This window comes from Pleurodeles waltl, chromosome 2_1 (genome assembly GCF_031143425.1).
Source record: "Pleurodeles waltl isolate 20211129_DDA chromosome 2_1, aPleWal1.hap1.20221129, whole genome shotgun sequence".
Classification (NCBI taxonomy): domain Eukaryota; kingdom Metazoa; phylum Chordata; class Amphibia; order Caudata; family Salamandridae; genus Pleurodeles; species Pleurodeles waltl.
In genome coordinates, this window is record NC_090438.1 from 162387019 (window position 1) to 162403142 (window position 16124).

General features: G+C 48.1%; 1 protein-coding gene across 4 annotated transcripts in view; it reads right to left on the reverse strand.

Annotated features, from left to right (window-relative positions):
* Nucleotides 1-16124, reverse strand: part of STAG2 (STAG2 cohesin complex component) — a 987179-nt gene that overhangs the window by 450751 nt on the left and 520304 nt on the right. For all 4 annotated transcript variants that reach the window (XM_069211859.1, XM_069211886.1, XM_069211877.1 and 1 more), the window contains exon 16: nucleotides 5010-5127. In XM_069211859.1, coding sequence (XP_069067960.1) covers nucleotides 5010-5127 — 118 coding nt within the window. The remainder of the gene's footprint in view (nucleotides 1-5009; nucleotides 5128-16124) is intronic.

The window sequence follows — 16124 nt, forward strand, 5'->3', positions numbered from 1 at the left end:
CAGAGAGTCGCGGTCAGGGGAAGCCTCGGGATTCCCTCTGCAGGCGGCGCTGTGGGGGCTCAGGGGGGACAGGTTTTGGTACTCACAGTCGTAGAGTAGTCCGGGGGTCCTCCCTGAGGTGTTTGTTCTCCACCAGCCGAGTCGGGGTCGCCGGGTGCAGTGTTGCAAGTCTCACGCTTCTTGCGGGGAGATTGCAGGGTTCTTTAAAGCTGCTCCTTTGGATAAAGTTGCAGTCTTTTTGGAGCAGGTCCGCTGTCCTCGGGAGTTTCTTGTCGTCGTCGAAGCAGGGCAGTCCTCAGAGGATTCAGAGGTCGCTGGTCCCTTTGGAAGGCGTCGCTGGAGCAGAGTTCTTTGGAAGGCAGGAGACAGGCCGGTGAGTTTCTGGAGCCAAGGCAGTTGTTGTCTTCTGGTCTTCCTCTGCAGGGGTTTTCAGCTAGGCAGTCCTTCTTGTTGTTGCAGGAATCTAAATCTTTAGGTTCAGGGAAGCCCTTAAATACTAAATTTAAGGGCGTGTTTAGGTCTGGGGGGTTAGTAGCCAATGGCTACTAGCCCTGAGTGTGGGTACACCCTCTTTGTGCCTCCTCCCAAGGGGAGGGGGTCACATCCCTAATCCTATTGGGGGAATCCTCCATCTGCAAGATGGAGGATTTCTAAAAGTTAGAGTCACCTCAGCTCAGGACACCTTAGGGGCTGTCCTGACTGGCCAGTGACTCCTCCTTGTTATTCTCATTATTTTCTCCGGCCTTGCCGCCAAAAGTGGGGGCCGGGGCCGGAGGGGGCGGGCAACTCCACTAGCTGGAGTGTCCTGCGGTGCTGTGACAAAGGGGTGAGCCTTTGAGGCTCACCGCCAGGTGTTACAGCTCCTGCCTGGGGGAGGTGTTAGCATCTCCACCCAGTGCAGGCTTCGTTACTGGCCTCAGAGTGACAAAGGCACTCTCCCCATGGGGCCAGCAACATGTCTCTAGTGTGGCAGGCTGCTGGAACCAGTCAGCCTACACAGATAGTCGGTTAAGTTTCAGGGGGCACCTCTAAGGTGCCCTCTGTGGTGTATTTTACAATAAAATGCACACTGGCATCAGTGTGCATTTATTGTGCTGAGAAGTTTGATACCAAACTTCCCAGTTTTCAGTGTAGCCATTATGGTGCTGTGGAGTTCGTGTAAAACAGACTCCCAGACCATATACTCTTATGGCTACCCTGCACTTACAATGTCTAAGGTTTTGCTTAGGCACTGTAGGGGCACAGTGCTCATGCACTGGTACCCTCACCTATGGCATAGTGCACCCTGCCTTAGGGCTATAAGGCCTGCTAGAGGGGTGTCTTACCTATACTGCATAGGCAGTGAGAGGCTGGCATGGCACCCTGAGGGGAGTGCCATGTCGACTTACTCATTTTGTTCTCACTAGCACACACAAGCTGGTAAGCAGTGTGTCTGTGCTGAGTGAGGGGTCTCTAGGGTGGCATAATACATGCTGCAGCCCTTAGAGACCTTCCCTGGCATCAGGGCCCTTGGTACCAGAGGTACCAGTTACAAGGGACTTATCTGGATGCCAGGGTGTGCCAATTGTGGAATCAAAAGTACATGTTAGGGAAAGAACACTGGTGCTGGGGCCTGGTTAGCAGGCCTCAGCACACTTTCAATTCAAAACATAGCATCAGCAAAGGCAAAAAGTCAGGGGGTAACCATGCCAAGGAGGCATTTCCTTACACCAAACTTCACAGTTTTCAGTGTAGCCATTATGGTGCTGTGGAGTTCGTGTTTGACAGACTCCCAGACCATATACTCTTATGGCTACCCTGCACTTACAATGTCTAAGGTTTTGCTTAGACACTGTAGGGGCATAGTGCTCATGCACTTATGCCCTCACCTATGGTATAGTGCACCCTGCCTTAGGGCTGTAAGGCCTGCTAGAGGGGTGGCTTATCTATACCTATAGGCAGTGTGAGGTTTGCATGGCACCCTGAGGGGAGTGCCATGTCGACTTAGTCATTTTATCCCCACCAGCACACACAAGCAGGCAAGCATTGTGTCTGTGCTGAGTGAGGGGTCTCCAGGGTGGCATAAGACATGCTGCAGCCCTTAGAGACCTTCCCTGGCATCAGGGCCCTTGGTACCAGTTACAAGGGACTTACCTGGATGCCAGGGTGTGCCAACTGTGGAAACAAAGGTACAGGTTAGTGAAAGAACACTGGTGCTGGGGCCTGGTTAGCAGGCCTCAGCACACTTTCAAATCATAACTTGGCATCAGCAAAGGCAAAAAGTCAGGGGGTAACCATGCCAAGGAGGCATTTCCTTACAGTGGCCACCTGTAAATAAAATAGTTTTAGGATGCTGAATCATCCAGAGGGGAAGCCTTGACACGGAAGACATTGGGGTGGTGCTGGCCATTACAGGGATGCAGAGGCAGAAAGGAATGCTGAGACTGAGACTGTGGGCTTGACGACTGACTGTACTCACTGTAAACCTCTTCAGATGTTGGCCCAGTGAGCCCTATGGGTCTTCTGTCTGAGTCAGAAGGCGAATCCAGGTCCCAGCTGAAGGTGGCCACTTGTTTGATGTCTGCATTTCCTTCCTGAATATGTCAGAGGTTTCCTCACCTCAGTGCTCTTCCATGACACGTCGAAGATGAAAATCCAAACTCTTTTGGATGCTTAATTTGGTCCAGAATGCAAGACAGGCAGAACAGGAGGTCCTGCTGTGTGTTAGCAACAAGCAGAAGTTTCAAACTGAGTGTTGATCTATCCATGAGTATTTGAAATGCCACTATAGACATTAATGAAAGAGCATTCTCGTTCCATCATGGGATGCGCATTCTTGAGGGGAAAACCAGAGGTAATAGGCCAGAGGGGGAAAGGCCCGAACAGTGCATCTATGAACTCTAAGATGCAGAGACAATGGAAGCAACACGAAAAAACAGAAAAACCACAATGAAAAACAGATTATCTCAAGCTAACGGGAGAAGAAACCTTGAAAGGCTTTGACAAAAAAAAAAAAAAAAAAACACCACACAGTATTTACTTTGAGCCCCGGGGGATGCACGTCCGACGCAGACAGAGGTAGAAAACAATCTAACAATGGAGCTGGTCTTCGCACTCATTACCAGTCATAGGAGTCACTATACTTCATGACCCGAAAGACTTCCTAAAAGAAAAACAAGCTGTACACTCGAGCCAGACACTACAGGGAGTGCAGAATTATTAGGCAAGTTGTATTTTTGAGGATTAATTTTATTATTGAACAACCACCATGTTCTCAATGAACCCAAAAAACTCATTAATATCAAAACTGAATATTTTTGGAAGTAGTTTTTAGTTTGTTTTTAGTTTTAGCTATGTTAGGGGGATATGTGTGTGTGTGTGCAGGTGACTATCACTGTGCTTAATTATTAGGCAACTTAACAAACAAAAAATATATACCCATTTCAATTATTTATCATTACCAGTGAAACCAATATAACATCTCAACATTCACAAATATACATTTCTGACATTCAAAAACAAAACAAAAACAAATCAGTGACCAATATAGCCACCTTTCTTTGCAAGGACACTTAAAAGCCTGCCATCCATGGATTCTGTCAGTGTTTTGATCTGTTCACCATCAACATTGCGTGCAGCAGCAACCACAGCCTCCCAGACACTGTTCAGAGAGGTGTACTGTTTTCCCTCCTTGTAAATCTCACATTTGATGATGGACCACAGGTTCTCAATGGGGTTCAGATCAGGTGAACAAGGAGGCCATGTCATTAGATTTCCTTCTTTTATACCCTTTCTTGCCAGCCACGCTGTGGAGTACTTGGACGCGTGTGATGGAGCATTGTCCTGCATGAAAATCATGTTTTTCTTGAAGGATGCAGACTTCTTCCTGTACCACTGCTTGAAGAAGGTGTCTTCCAGGAACTGGCAGTAGGACCGGGAGTTGAGCTTGACTCAATCCTCAACCCGAAAAGGCCCCACAAGCTCATCTTTGATGATACCAGCCCAAACCAGTACTCCACCTCCACCTTGCTGGCGTCTGAGTCGGACTGGAGCTCTCTGCCCTTTACCAATCCAGCCACGGGCCCATCCATCTGGTCCATCAAGACTCACTCTCATTTCATCAGTCCATAAAACCTTAGAAAAATCAGTCTTGAGTTATTTCTTGGCCCAGTCTTGACGTTTCAGCTTGTGTGTCTTGTTCAGTGGTGGTCGTCTTTCAGCCTTTCTTACCTTGGCCATGTCTCTGAGTATTGCACACCTTGTGCTTTTGGGCACTCCAGTGATGTTGCAGCTCTGAAATATGGCCAAACTGGTGGCAAGTGGCATCGTGGCAGCTGCACGCTTGACTTTTCTCAGTTCATGGGCAGTTATTTTGCGCCTTGGTTTTTCCACACGCTTCTTGCGACCCTGTTGACTATTTTGAATGAAACGCTTGATTGTTCAATGATCACGCTTCAGAAGCTTTGCAATTTTAAGAGTGCTGCATCCCTCTGCAAGATATCTCACTATTTTTGACTTTTCTGAGCCTGTCAAGTCCTTCTTTTGACCCATTTTGCCAAAGGAAAGGAAGTTGCCTAATAATTATGCACACCTGATATAGGGTGTTGATGTCATTAGACCACACCCCTTCTCATTACAGAGATGCACATCACCTAATATGCTTAATTGGTAGTAGGCTTTCGAGCCTATACAGCTTGGAGTAAGACAACATGCATAAAGAGGATGATGTGGTCAAAATACTCATTTGCCTAATAATTCTGCACTCCCTGTAGATGCCAGGAGTATACAGAGCAGGACAATCTACAGCTACGCGTACCAAGAACAATCATTTCCCACCCATCCAAAACTTCAAAATCATTAGCATTATTATCAGCAGCCCACACTTACCTCTCAGTATGAAAAAACATACCTGGTTAACTTCTTTTAGCTTTTAAGACAAAATATTATGCAGAAGGATAGCAATGCCAACAGAAAAGTTTAGCCGTTAAATGTTTCTATACATTTGACATCAATATAAAGTAAATGCTTACGCTCTTCTCCGTTTAGAGGATCGTCCAACAGTAAACTATTCATGCATTCCCAGTCCTTCAGCAGATCAGTCGCACAGTCCCACATGCTATCCACAAGATAAGCAGCGTGCTCATGCAGCTAAAGTAAAAAAGAAAATATATATAAATATATTTTATTTCCAATTTTTAAAAAAATCTTTTTTTAAACTAGCCAAACATACTGAAAAGTACTTTTCATGTTAAGAGTAAGGTTCTTGATGAAACTGATGCAGCGCTAAATTTACACATTTCTGCACCTATCTGAACCTTGCTCGTAAAGCTCTGCAAAGTCTGCGCCGATACAAAGATAGTAGATTTGAATCTTAAGCCTTCAAATTTGAAACTTTTCTTCTGAGCCCTCTTGATAAATCTGCAGTTCTGAATTTTAGTATTTTATCCCATTTTATTTGCACTTAGCTAGAAATCAATACTTAATGAAAGTCTTCAAATACTGGAATATGCATCCCAGAAATTGCCTTGCTATCCTTGGACACCTGCTGTTTAGCGTAAACCTAATACCTAGGACAGGTTGAAATTGTTTCCATGCAGAATACATGATCTTGCAAAACCTTTGCTGCTTAAGCTTATTATCTATGCACTATGTCCTGGGGAACACAAGACATGTTGTAGGAAGCTGGCTCTGTATATACTAAATCAAAATGAGATATAGTGTGCACAGAGTCCAAGGGTTCCCCTTAGAGGTTGATAGTGGCAATAATAGATAATACTAATGCTCTATTAGGGGTAGTGTGGTGGAGCAGCAGGATTATCAGAGGCCAGTGTTAAGCATTTGTTGTACACACACAGGCAATGAATGAGGAACACACTCATTTGCAGGCCAATAGGGGATAACCTCCCCTTTCAAACAAGGTATTCTTGAATGGTGGGGAGGCTCGTTTGGGTCCGTATTCACCATCGGAGCAAGAAGCTCTTTCGCGTCTCCCGATGGGGGATGAAAATAAAAATAAAAAATAAAAATAATCATCCGGAGTGACGCACCAGAGGATTTTTCAACCCCCCACCCTGGTGTCAGGCACTGCTCATGATCAGCCCCCAGGGAGGTCGCCGACGCCTGCACTCAAGAGGTTAAGTGGGGGAAATTTAAAGTGCAGAAATATTCCATATTCTGAAAATGATTGCATAACCTTTTTCTGCACTTTACATTTCTCCCATTTAAAATGTTTGTGTTACACATGTAATTGTGCCACGTATGGCAAAAGGTATTACCTATGCCACAAGTACATACCACGAAGGCTTGCAGTCACCAATACACATCCTATTCATACACATGTTCATACATTCGCAAAGACAACACTAACTGACACACATTAAACCCATGTCATAGTGCCCCTAGTCAAAGAACTTTGTTCAAACTATAGTAACTGACTATGGACATTAGTCTTGGGGGTGTCTGAAAATGTGCAAATTACTTAACCTTGTAGTGAATCCTAGTTTGTTTTAACGGGATAACAGGAGTTAGCTTAGCCGTAGGCTTGTAAACTCGTGCCCCCGTCACCTAGTGACTTTTAACCTACTTAGCTTGCTCTGTCTTAGTCCATTTAATTATTTATTTCCTTTAAGATGGCGGCCTTGTTTATAGTTAGGCCACTTGTTATGAGTCTTATTATCAGGGTCACTGCGCCAAGGCGTCAAGATCAAGCACGAAAGACAAACAAACAGTAGGTGTTCACACTTAGGGATTTTCCCTCTCTATACTTTCGAGGGATTGTTGATATTAATTGCCGTCCCAAGCATGCCTGTTATCTATTGTTTTGAATTACACCTACGTCAGGGGACCTTGTAGATCTGTATAAATACATCACACTTTAGACAGATAATCAGAGGGATTCCAACCAGAGGGCATCGCCACCATCGCTGATATCGATGCTGCAGTCGCCTTGACGCTGACCCAGTCTTCAGGTCCCTACGGAGTCTGAGATAGAGACCTCATTCCAAGGTAACGAGGGTTGGGGGCTCCTCTCATGGACACAGCTTTGGCAGATTAGGTTTAGCAAACCCAGCTCTCCTTTTGGTAGGAGGTTAGGCCTATTCTTATTAGGGTATTAGGGCACATTCCATCTTATACATATATTTCTTTCATATATTGCACAATGGTGGGGGTCTTTATAACAATATTGTTGCTTGGTATATTCATTATCCTAATCATTGCAGTTCATGCAACTTATCACAAATTGCAGTTATGTCGAATAAAAACTATTATAACTTCACTGCATCGGTGTTATTGCCTTTGTTTCTATGAGACATAATAAATCTGTGAGAAAAGGGTAATTTCTGTTTAACCACGACAACCCTGAGATATCATACTTTGAGTCCATGCGTAAGCGATTGCTACAAATCACCTTTTACTATTGTGTTTCTGGTGAGGTACTGCTAGTGAGCCGGTAAGGTTTGGACAACAGTTACAACTAGTTGTAGGAAGAGACTTAGTCACCTACAAACGAAAGTACTATCATCCTGAGACCAGCAGTCTTGCTCAGAGCAAGAGTCCAAACTACGACAACCTTCAGTAGCTCACAATGATTTTCTATGATCAGAAGTCGCTATCACTACAGAAAAGGTTGGAGACCTCGGAGCTAGAGGGTTCAAACAAAATCTACTGGTCCTAAAGGGGTTGGTTAATGTATTGAAGAGTAAGGTCGCAATACCACACAATATAATACACCCATTTCCTCACATTGATACATCAATCTGAGGCTAAGATAAATCAGATGCATTGCGCTAGGTCTTCCAAAAAAATCAAAACAACGAAAGAGGAGCTTACACAAGAGATATACTGCTTCCTTACTTTGTACAGATAAAAGTCAATAGGGGTGCACCCACATCATGCATTTATCACCTGGGGCTCTTACACAAATAATAAGACTGTAGGAAGCTGGCTCTGTATATACTATCTCAAAATGAAAGATAGTGTGCACATAGAAAAGGGGTTCCCCAAGAGGCTTGACAGAGGCAATAATAGATAATAGTAATGCTCTATTTGTGGTATTGAGGTCGAGCAGGTAGGCTTATCAGAGGGTGGTGTTAAGCATTTGTTGTACACTCAAGTGATAATTGAGAACACACACTCAATGACTTCGCTCCAGGCCAATATGTTTTTATACAGAAAAATATTATTTTCTTTATTTTAGAACCACAAGATTCAAATTGGAGGTAAGTACATTAAATGTAAGGTACTTTGCATAGGTAAAGATAGAACTTTAAATCAAAACAGTAATGTACTCATTTTGACATAAAGTGGCAATAAGCTATTTTAAAAGTGGACACTGCAAAATTCCAAAGTTCCTGGGGGAGGTAAGTACAGGTTATATTTTGAGGTAAGTAAAGCACCTAAAAATTTCAGACTCAGGGGCATAGGCAGCCCACCGTTGTGGAGTTCAAGGAAACACCAAACACCCAGCAACACAGGGCTGGTCAGGTGCAGAGGTTAAAGAGGGGCCCAAATAACAATCAATCAAGGATTTATAGAGCGCACTAATCACCTGTGAGGGTCTCAAGGAGCGGGGGGTGTAAGCTAGTGGTCGTAGAGCCATGTCTTGAGGCGTTTCCTGAATGTCAAGAGGTCTTGGGTCTGGCGAAGGTGGTTGCAGTAGGGAGTTCCAGGTCTTGGCGGCTAGGTGAGAGAAGGATCTTCCTCCAGTGGTGGTGCAGCGGTTGCGGGGAGTGGAGGAGAGGGCGAGGCTGGCAGAGCGAAGATTGCTGGTGGGGGTATGGAAGGTGAGTGTCATTGAGGTAGGCTGGGCCTGTGTTGTGGAGGGCCTTGTGTGTGTGGATGAGGAGTTTGAAGGTGATCCTCTTTCATACTGGTAGCCAGTGAAGGTCTCTGAGGTGAGGGGAAATGTGGTCACGGCGTGGGATGTCCAGAATGAGGCGGGCGGATGCATTCAGGATTCTTTGCAGTTTTGTTTGGACTTTGGTATTAATTCCTGTATATAGGGCGTTTCCGTAGTCCAATCGGCCGCTGACCAGGGCGTGGGTGACAGTTTTCCTATTTTTGCGGAGCATGCGGAGAGTGTTGTAGCAGGAAGAGGAGATGGCTTTGACCTGCTGTAGGAAGTTGGCTCTGTAGGTGCTATTTCAAAGTAAGGAATAGCATGCACAGAGTCCAAGGGTTCCCCTTAGAGGTAAAATAGTGGTAAAAATAGATAATACTAATGCTCTATTTTGTGGTAGTGTGGTCGAGCAGTAGGCTTATCCAAGGAGTAGTGTTAAGCATTTGTTGTACATACACATAGACAATAAATGAGGTACACACACTCAGAGACAAATCCAGCCAATAGGTTTTGTTATAGAAAAATATCTTTTCTTAGTTTATTTTAAGAACCACAGGTTCAAATTCTACATGTAATATCTCATTCGAAAGGTATTGCAGGTAAGTACTTTAGGAACTTCAAATCATAAAAATTGCATGTATACTTTACAAGTTATTGACAAATAGCTGTTTTAAAAGTGGACACTTAGTGCAATTTTCACAGTTCCTGGGGGAGGTAAGTTTTTGTTAGTTTTACCAGGTAAGTAAGACACTTACAGGGTTCAGTTCTTGGTCCAAGGTAGCCCACCGTTGGGGGTTCAGAGCAACCCCAAAGTCACCACACCAGCAGCTCAGGGCCGGTCAGGTGCAGAGTTCAAAGTGGTGCCCAAAACACATAGGCTAGAATGGAGAGAAGGGGGTGCCCCGGTTCCGGTCTGCTTGCAGGTAAGTACCCGCGTCTTCGGAGGGCAGACCAGGGGGGTTTTGTAGGGCACCGGGGGGGACACAAGCCCACACAGAAATTTCACCCTCAGCAGCGCGGGGGCGGCCGGGTGCAGTGTAGAAACAGGCGTCGGGTTCGCAATGTTAGTCTATGAGAGATCTCGGGATCTCTTCAGCGCTGCAGGCAGGCAAGGGGGGGATTCCTCGGGGAAACCTCCACTTGGGCAAGGGAGAGGGACTCCTGGGGGTCACTTCTCCAGTGAAAGTCCGGTCCTTCAGGTCCTGGGGGCTGCGGGTGCAGGGTCTCTCCCAGGCGTCGGGACTTTAGGTTCAAAGAGTCGCGGTCAGGGGAAGCCTCGGGATTCCCTCTGCAGGTGGCGCTGTGGGGGCTCAGGGGGGACAGGTTTTGGTACTCACAGTATCAGAGTAGTCCTGGGGTCCCTCCTGAGGTGTTGGATCGCCACCAGCCGAGTCGGGGTCGCCGGGTGCAGTGTTGCAAGTCTCACGCTTCTTGCGGGGAGCTTGCAGGGTTCTTTAAAGCTGCTGGAAACAAAGTTGCAGCTTTTCTTGGAGCAGGTCCGCTGTCCTCGGGAGTTTCTTGTCTTTTCGAAGCAGGGGCAGTCCTCAGAGGATGTCGAGGTCGCTGGTCCCTTTGGAAGGCGTCGCTGGAGCAGGATCTTTGGAAGGCAGGAGACAGGCCGGTGAGTTTCTGGAGCCAAGGCAGTTGTCGTCTTCTGGTCTTCCTCTGCAGGGGTTTTCAGCTGGGCAGTCCTTCTTCTTGTAGTTGCAGGAATCTAATTTTCTAGGGTTCAGGGTAGCCCTTAAATACTAAATTTAAGGGCGTGTTTAGGTCTGGGGGGTTAGTAGCCAATGGCTACTAGCCCTGGGGGTGGGTACACCCTCTTTGTGCCTCCTCCCAAGGGGAGGGGGTCACAATCCTAACCCTATTGGGGGAATCCTCCATCTGCAAGATGGAGGATTTCTAAAAGTTAGAGTCACTTCAGCTCAGGACACCTTAGGGGCTGTCCTGACTGGCCAGTGACTCCTCCTTGTTTTTCTCATTATTTTCTCCGGCCTTGCCGCCAAAAGTGGGGCCTGGCCGGAGGGGGCGGGCAACTCCACTAGCTGGAGTGTCCTGCTGGGTTGGCACAAAGGAGGTGAGCCTTTGAGGCTCACCGCCAGGTGTGACAATTCCTGCCTGAGGGAGGTGTTAGCATCTCCACCCAGTGCAGGCTTTGTTACTGGCCTCAGAGTGACAAAGGCACTCTCCCCATGGGGCCAGCAACATGTCTCGGTTTGTGGCAGGCTGCTAAAACTAGTCAGCCTACACAGATAGTCGGTTAAGTTTCAGGGGGCACCTCTAAGGTGCCCTCTGGGGTGTATTTTACAATAAAATGTACACTGGCATCAGTGTGCATTTATTGTGCTGAGAAGTTTGATACCAAACTTCCCAGTTTTCAGTGTAGCCATTATGGTGCTGTGGAGTTCGTGTTTGACAAACTCCCAGACCATATACTCTTATGGCTACCCTGCACTTACAATGTCTAAGGTTTTGTTTAGACACTGTAGGGGTACCATGCTCATGCACTGGTACCCTCACCTATGGTATAGTGCACCCTGCCTTAGGGCTGTAAGGCCTGCTAGAGGGGTGTCTTACCTATACTGCATAGGCAGTGAGAGGCTGGCATGGCACCCTGAGGGGAGTGCCATGTCGACTTACTCGTTTTGTCCTCACTAGCACACACAAGCTGGCAAGCAGTGTGTCTGTGCTGAGTGAGAGGTCTCCAGGGTGGCATAAGACATGCTGCAGCCCTTAGAGACCTTCCTTGGCATCAGGGCCCTTGGTACTAGAAGTACCAGTTACAAGGGACTTATCTGGATGCCAGGGTCTGCCAATTGTGGATACAAAAGTACAGGTTAGGGAAAGAACACTGGTGCTGGGGCCTGGTTAGCAGGCCTCAGCACACTTTCAATTGTAAACATAGCATCAGCAAAGGCAAAAAGTCAGGGGGCAACCATGCCAAGGAGGCATTTCCTTACACCTGCTGAGTCATGCGGAGTGTGGAGTCCAAGATGAAGCCTAGGTTGCATGCGTGGGTGGTGGGTGAGGGTGCGGTTCCTAGGGAGGTGGGCCACCAGGAGTAATTCCAAGTTGAGGGGTTGGTGCCAAAGATGAGGATTTCTGTCTTGTCTGTGTTTAACTTGAGGTGGCTTGATTCCATCCAGCTGCCAATGGCGTGAAGTCTGTTGTGGAGGTTGTTCTTTGCAGTTGTAGGGTCTTTCGTGAGGGAGAGGATGAGCAGAGTGTCTTTTGCATATGAAACTATGTTGATGTGGTGGGTTTGTGCCATGTTGGCGAGGGGGGCCATGTAAATGTTGAAGAGCGTGGGGCTGAGCGAAGATCCTTGGGGGACGCCACAGATGATTCTGGAGGCTTCTGACAGGAACGGTGGGAGGCGGACTCTCTGGGTTCTGCCTGAGAGAAATGACGAGATCCAGTTGAGTGCCTTGTTGCGGATTCAGCGTTGTGTAGGCATGTGCTGAGAGTGTGATGACATACTGTGTCGAAAGCTGCGGAGAGGTCAAGGAGGATGAGTGCTGCTGTTTCTCCTTCGTCGAGCATGGTCCTAATGTCGGCTGTGCAGCAATGAGTGCAGTTTCAGTGCTGTGGTTTCTGCGGAATCCGGATTGGGAGGTGTCGAGTACCTTGCTGTCTTCCAGGAACCGGGATAGTTGGCGGTTTACAATTTTTTCGATGACCTTGGCTGGGAAGGGGAGGAGGGAGATCGGCCGGTAGTTCTTGGGGTCGTCTGGGTCTGCCTTTGGTTTCTTTAGCAGGGCGTTGATTTCTGCGTGCTTCCATCTTTCTGGGAAGGTGGCTGACTCGAAGGAGCTGTTGAAAGGTTTTGCAGAGGTGGGGGGCGATGATGATGTTTGCCTTATTGAAGATATGGTGTGGGCAGGGGTCCGATGGTGATCCGGAGTGGATGGAGGCCATGGTGGTGGTGGTGTCCTCTATGTTGACGGGGATCCAGGTGGATGAGGTGGGTGTTGCTTGGAGAGTTGGGTTCTTGGGTGTTTGTAGTCAGCTGGTGAGTCTGGGGTTTGAAGCTATTGTGGATTTCTTCTATCTTTCGACAGAAGTGGGCTGCCAGTGAGTTGCAGAACTCCTGTGATGGCATGGGTTCGTTGGAGCAGGTCCTGGGGGTGGAGAGCTCACTGACGGTGCCGAAGAGCTCTTTACTGTTGTGAGCGTTGGCGTTGATGCGGTTTTTGAAGTGGGTCCTTTTGGTGGTGCGGATCAGTTGGTGGTGTTTGCGTAGGGCATCCTTGAAAGCGATGTGGTTGGAGTTGGTAGGGTCAAGGTGGCAGGTTTTTTCCATTCTGCGACATAGCCATTTGTATTCCTGTAGTTCTGGGGTGAACCAGCTGACCTTGATTCTGTGGGAGGTGTTTTTTTTTTTTTGGAGCGGAGCGAGGGTGTTGGCGCAATCTTCTATCCAGCGATGCAGGTTGGTGGCGGCTATGTTGGGGGTCCGGGTTCCCAGGGGGTGGGGCCCGAGTGAGAGTGGAGATCAGTTGATCCGTTGATATTTTAGTCCAGTTGTGTCTGGGGGGTTGTGTGCGGTGGTGGTGAGTGACTGGTTTTTGGTAGGAGAAGTGGATGCAGCGGTGGTCTGTCCAACTGAGTTCGGTGGTGTGGCGGAAAGAGACGTGGTTGCTGGCTGAGAAGATGGGGTCGAGTGTGTGGCCTGCGGAGTGGGTGGGTGTAGTGACGAGTTGCTTGAGGCCGAAGTTGGTGAGGTTGTCGATTAGGTTGGTTGTGTTGATTGTTATTTTCTAGGTGGAAGTTTAAGTCACCAAGGAGGATGTAGTCTGTTGAGGCGAGGGCTTGGGAGCTGATGGCCTCGGCGATGTCATCACAGAACTGCGGTCTGGGTCCAGGGGGCCTGTAGACCGGTGTTCCTCTGAGTGTGTTGTTGGCATTGATGTGGATTTTGAAGTGGAGGTGCAACACAGGCACCTATGGAGACTAGGGGTGCTCTGGTTCCAGTCTGCTAGCATGTAAGTACCTGCGTCCTGGGGGAGCATACCAGAGGGGTTTTGTAGAGCACTAGGGGGGGTCCCAAGTAGGCACACAAAGTACACCCTCAGGGGCACAGGGGCGGACGGGTGCAGAGGGCAAACAAGGTGTCAGGCGTGTGTGATAGAAAACAATGAAGGGACCTGGGGGTGACTCAGACGTTGCAGGCAGGGCACAGGGGGGCTTCTCGGGCCAGCCACTGACTTGGCAAGGGTGAGGGCTGCCTGCTGGCCACTGCTGCACCGGTGGTTGGCTTTTCATTGGCCTGGGGGATGCAGATTCAGTGCTTCTTCCAGGCGTCGGGTTTCGTTTCACCGGGCAGTCGCGGTCATGGGGGTCCTCAGGATTCCCTCTGCAGCCGTCGCCGTGGGGATGCAGAGACGTTGGCTCAGGGTGGACACATCACAGTCACCTGGAGGTCCTTTCTGCTTCGTTGGTTTCTTTGCACATGGGCCAGGGGCGTCAGGTGTAGAGTGGTGGGGACTCATGCTTCTGGAGTGAGATGTGAGTCCCTTTAAAGATGGTTTCTTCTTGCTTGAGGTGGACAGTTGCGCTGTCCTCTGGAGCTCTTGGTTCTTTGTAGTGCAGGTCAGTCCTGAATCAGCAGAGGTCGCTGGGCCCGGAGAATGAATTGCTGGTACAGTTTCTTTGAATCAGGAGACAGGCCCGTAGGGCTGGGGCCAAAGCAGTTGTCTTCCTTCTTCTCTGCAGGGTTTTCAGGTCATCAGTCCTTTGTAGGGTGTCAGGAATCTGCTATCCTGGGTTCAGGGTCGCCCTTAAATACTAAATTTAGGGGAGTGTTTAGGGCCGGAGGGCAGTATCGAATGGCTACTGTCCCTGAGGGGGTCCCTCCTTGGGGAGGAGGGCACATCCCTATTCCTATTGGGTTAAATCCTCCAAAGCAAGATGGAGGATTTTCTTAGGAGGGGGTTACATCACCTCTGGTCACCCTAGGGGTGGACTTGGCTGAAGGGGTGACTCCCTGTGTGTTTCATTATCTCCCAGTACTTCTGCCAAAAGTGGGGGCTGTGCCCAGGGAGCGGGCATCTCCACTAGCTGAAGTGCCCTGGGGCGTTGTAACACCAGGTATGAGACTTTGAGGCTCACCGCCAGGTGTCACAGTTCCTGGGGGGGGTGGCAGGGAGTACCTCCACCCAGTACAGGCTTTGTTCCTGGTCACAGAGTGACAAAGGCACTCACCCCATGTGGCCAGAAACTCATCTGGTTGTAGCAAGTTGGCAGGAACTGGTCAGGCTAGCACTAGGAATTGGAGTGGTATACAGGAGCATCTCCAAGATGCCCTGTGTGTGCGTTTTTCAATAAATCCCACACTGACATCAGTGTGTATTTATTGTGCTGAGACGTTTGCTACCAAACTTCCCAGATTTCAGTGTAGCCATTATGGAACTGTGGAGTTTGTAATTGACAGACTCCCAGACCATATACTCTTTATGGCTACCCTGCACTTACAATGTCTAAGGGTTGGCTTAGACACTGTAGGGGCTTAGTGCTCATGCAGCTATGCCCTCACCTGTGGTATAGTGCACCATGCATTAGGGCTGTAAGGCCGGCTAGAGGGGTGACTGACTTATGCCACAAGCAGTGGGTTGAGGGCATGGCACTCTGAAGGGGAGTGCCAGGTCGACTTAGTCTTTCTCCCCACCAGCACACACCTGTGAGGCAGTGAGCATGTGCTGAGTGAGGGGTCCCCAGGGTGGCATAATACATGCTGCAGCCCTTAGAGACCTTCCCTTGCCACAGGGACCTTGGTACCAGTTACAAGGGACTTATCTGTGTGCCAGGGCTGTGCCAAGTGTGGGAACAAAGGTACCGTTTAGGGAAAGAACACCGGTGCTGGGGCCTGGTTAGCAGGGTCCCAGCCCCCTTTCAATCATAACTGACATCAACAAAAGGCAAAAAGTTAGAGGGTAACCATGTCAACAGTGGCATTTTCCTACAAAGACCCTCACTGATATTTCCTTTGTGGTGTATATTTCCCACTACAGAACAATTAGTCAATACCATCATCGTAGGGTCTCACCTCATTCAGGAGGTAAGATCTTTTTTAAGAAGTATAGTGGGGTCTATAGAATAGTGTGTACCCCAGGGTCTTATTACTATTTGTGTAAGACAGAAGTGATGTAAGCATTAAGTGGAGCACTCCGATTGATTTTTCTTTGTGTTGCGCTATGCGGCAATGCTCTTCGTTACACTCTGGCAGTTGAAAAACACGTCTTTCTGAAACTAACAGTTTTAAAGCCACAACTGTAGTTACAAACGCAATGGAATTAAAAAATGAACT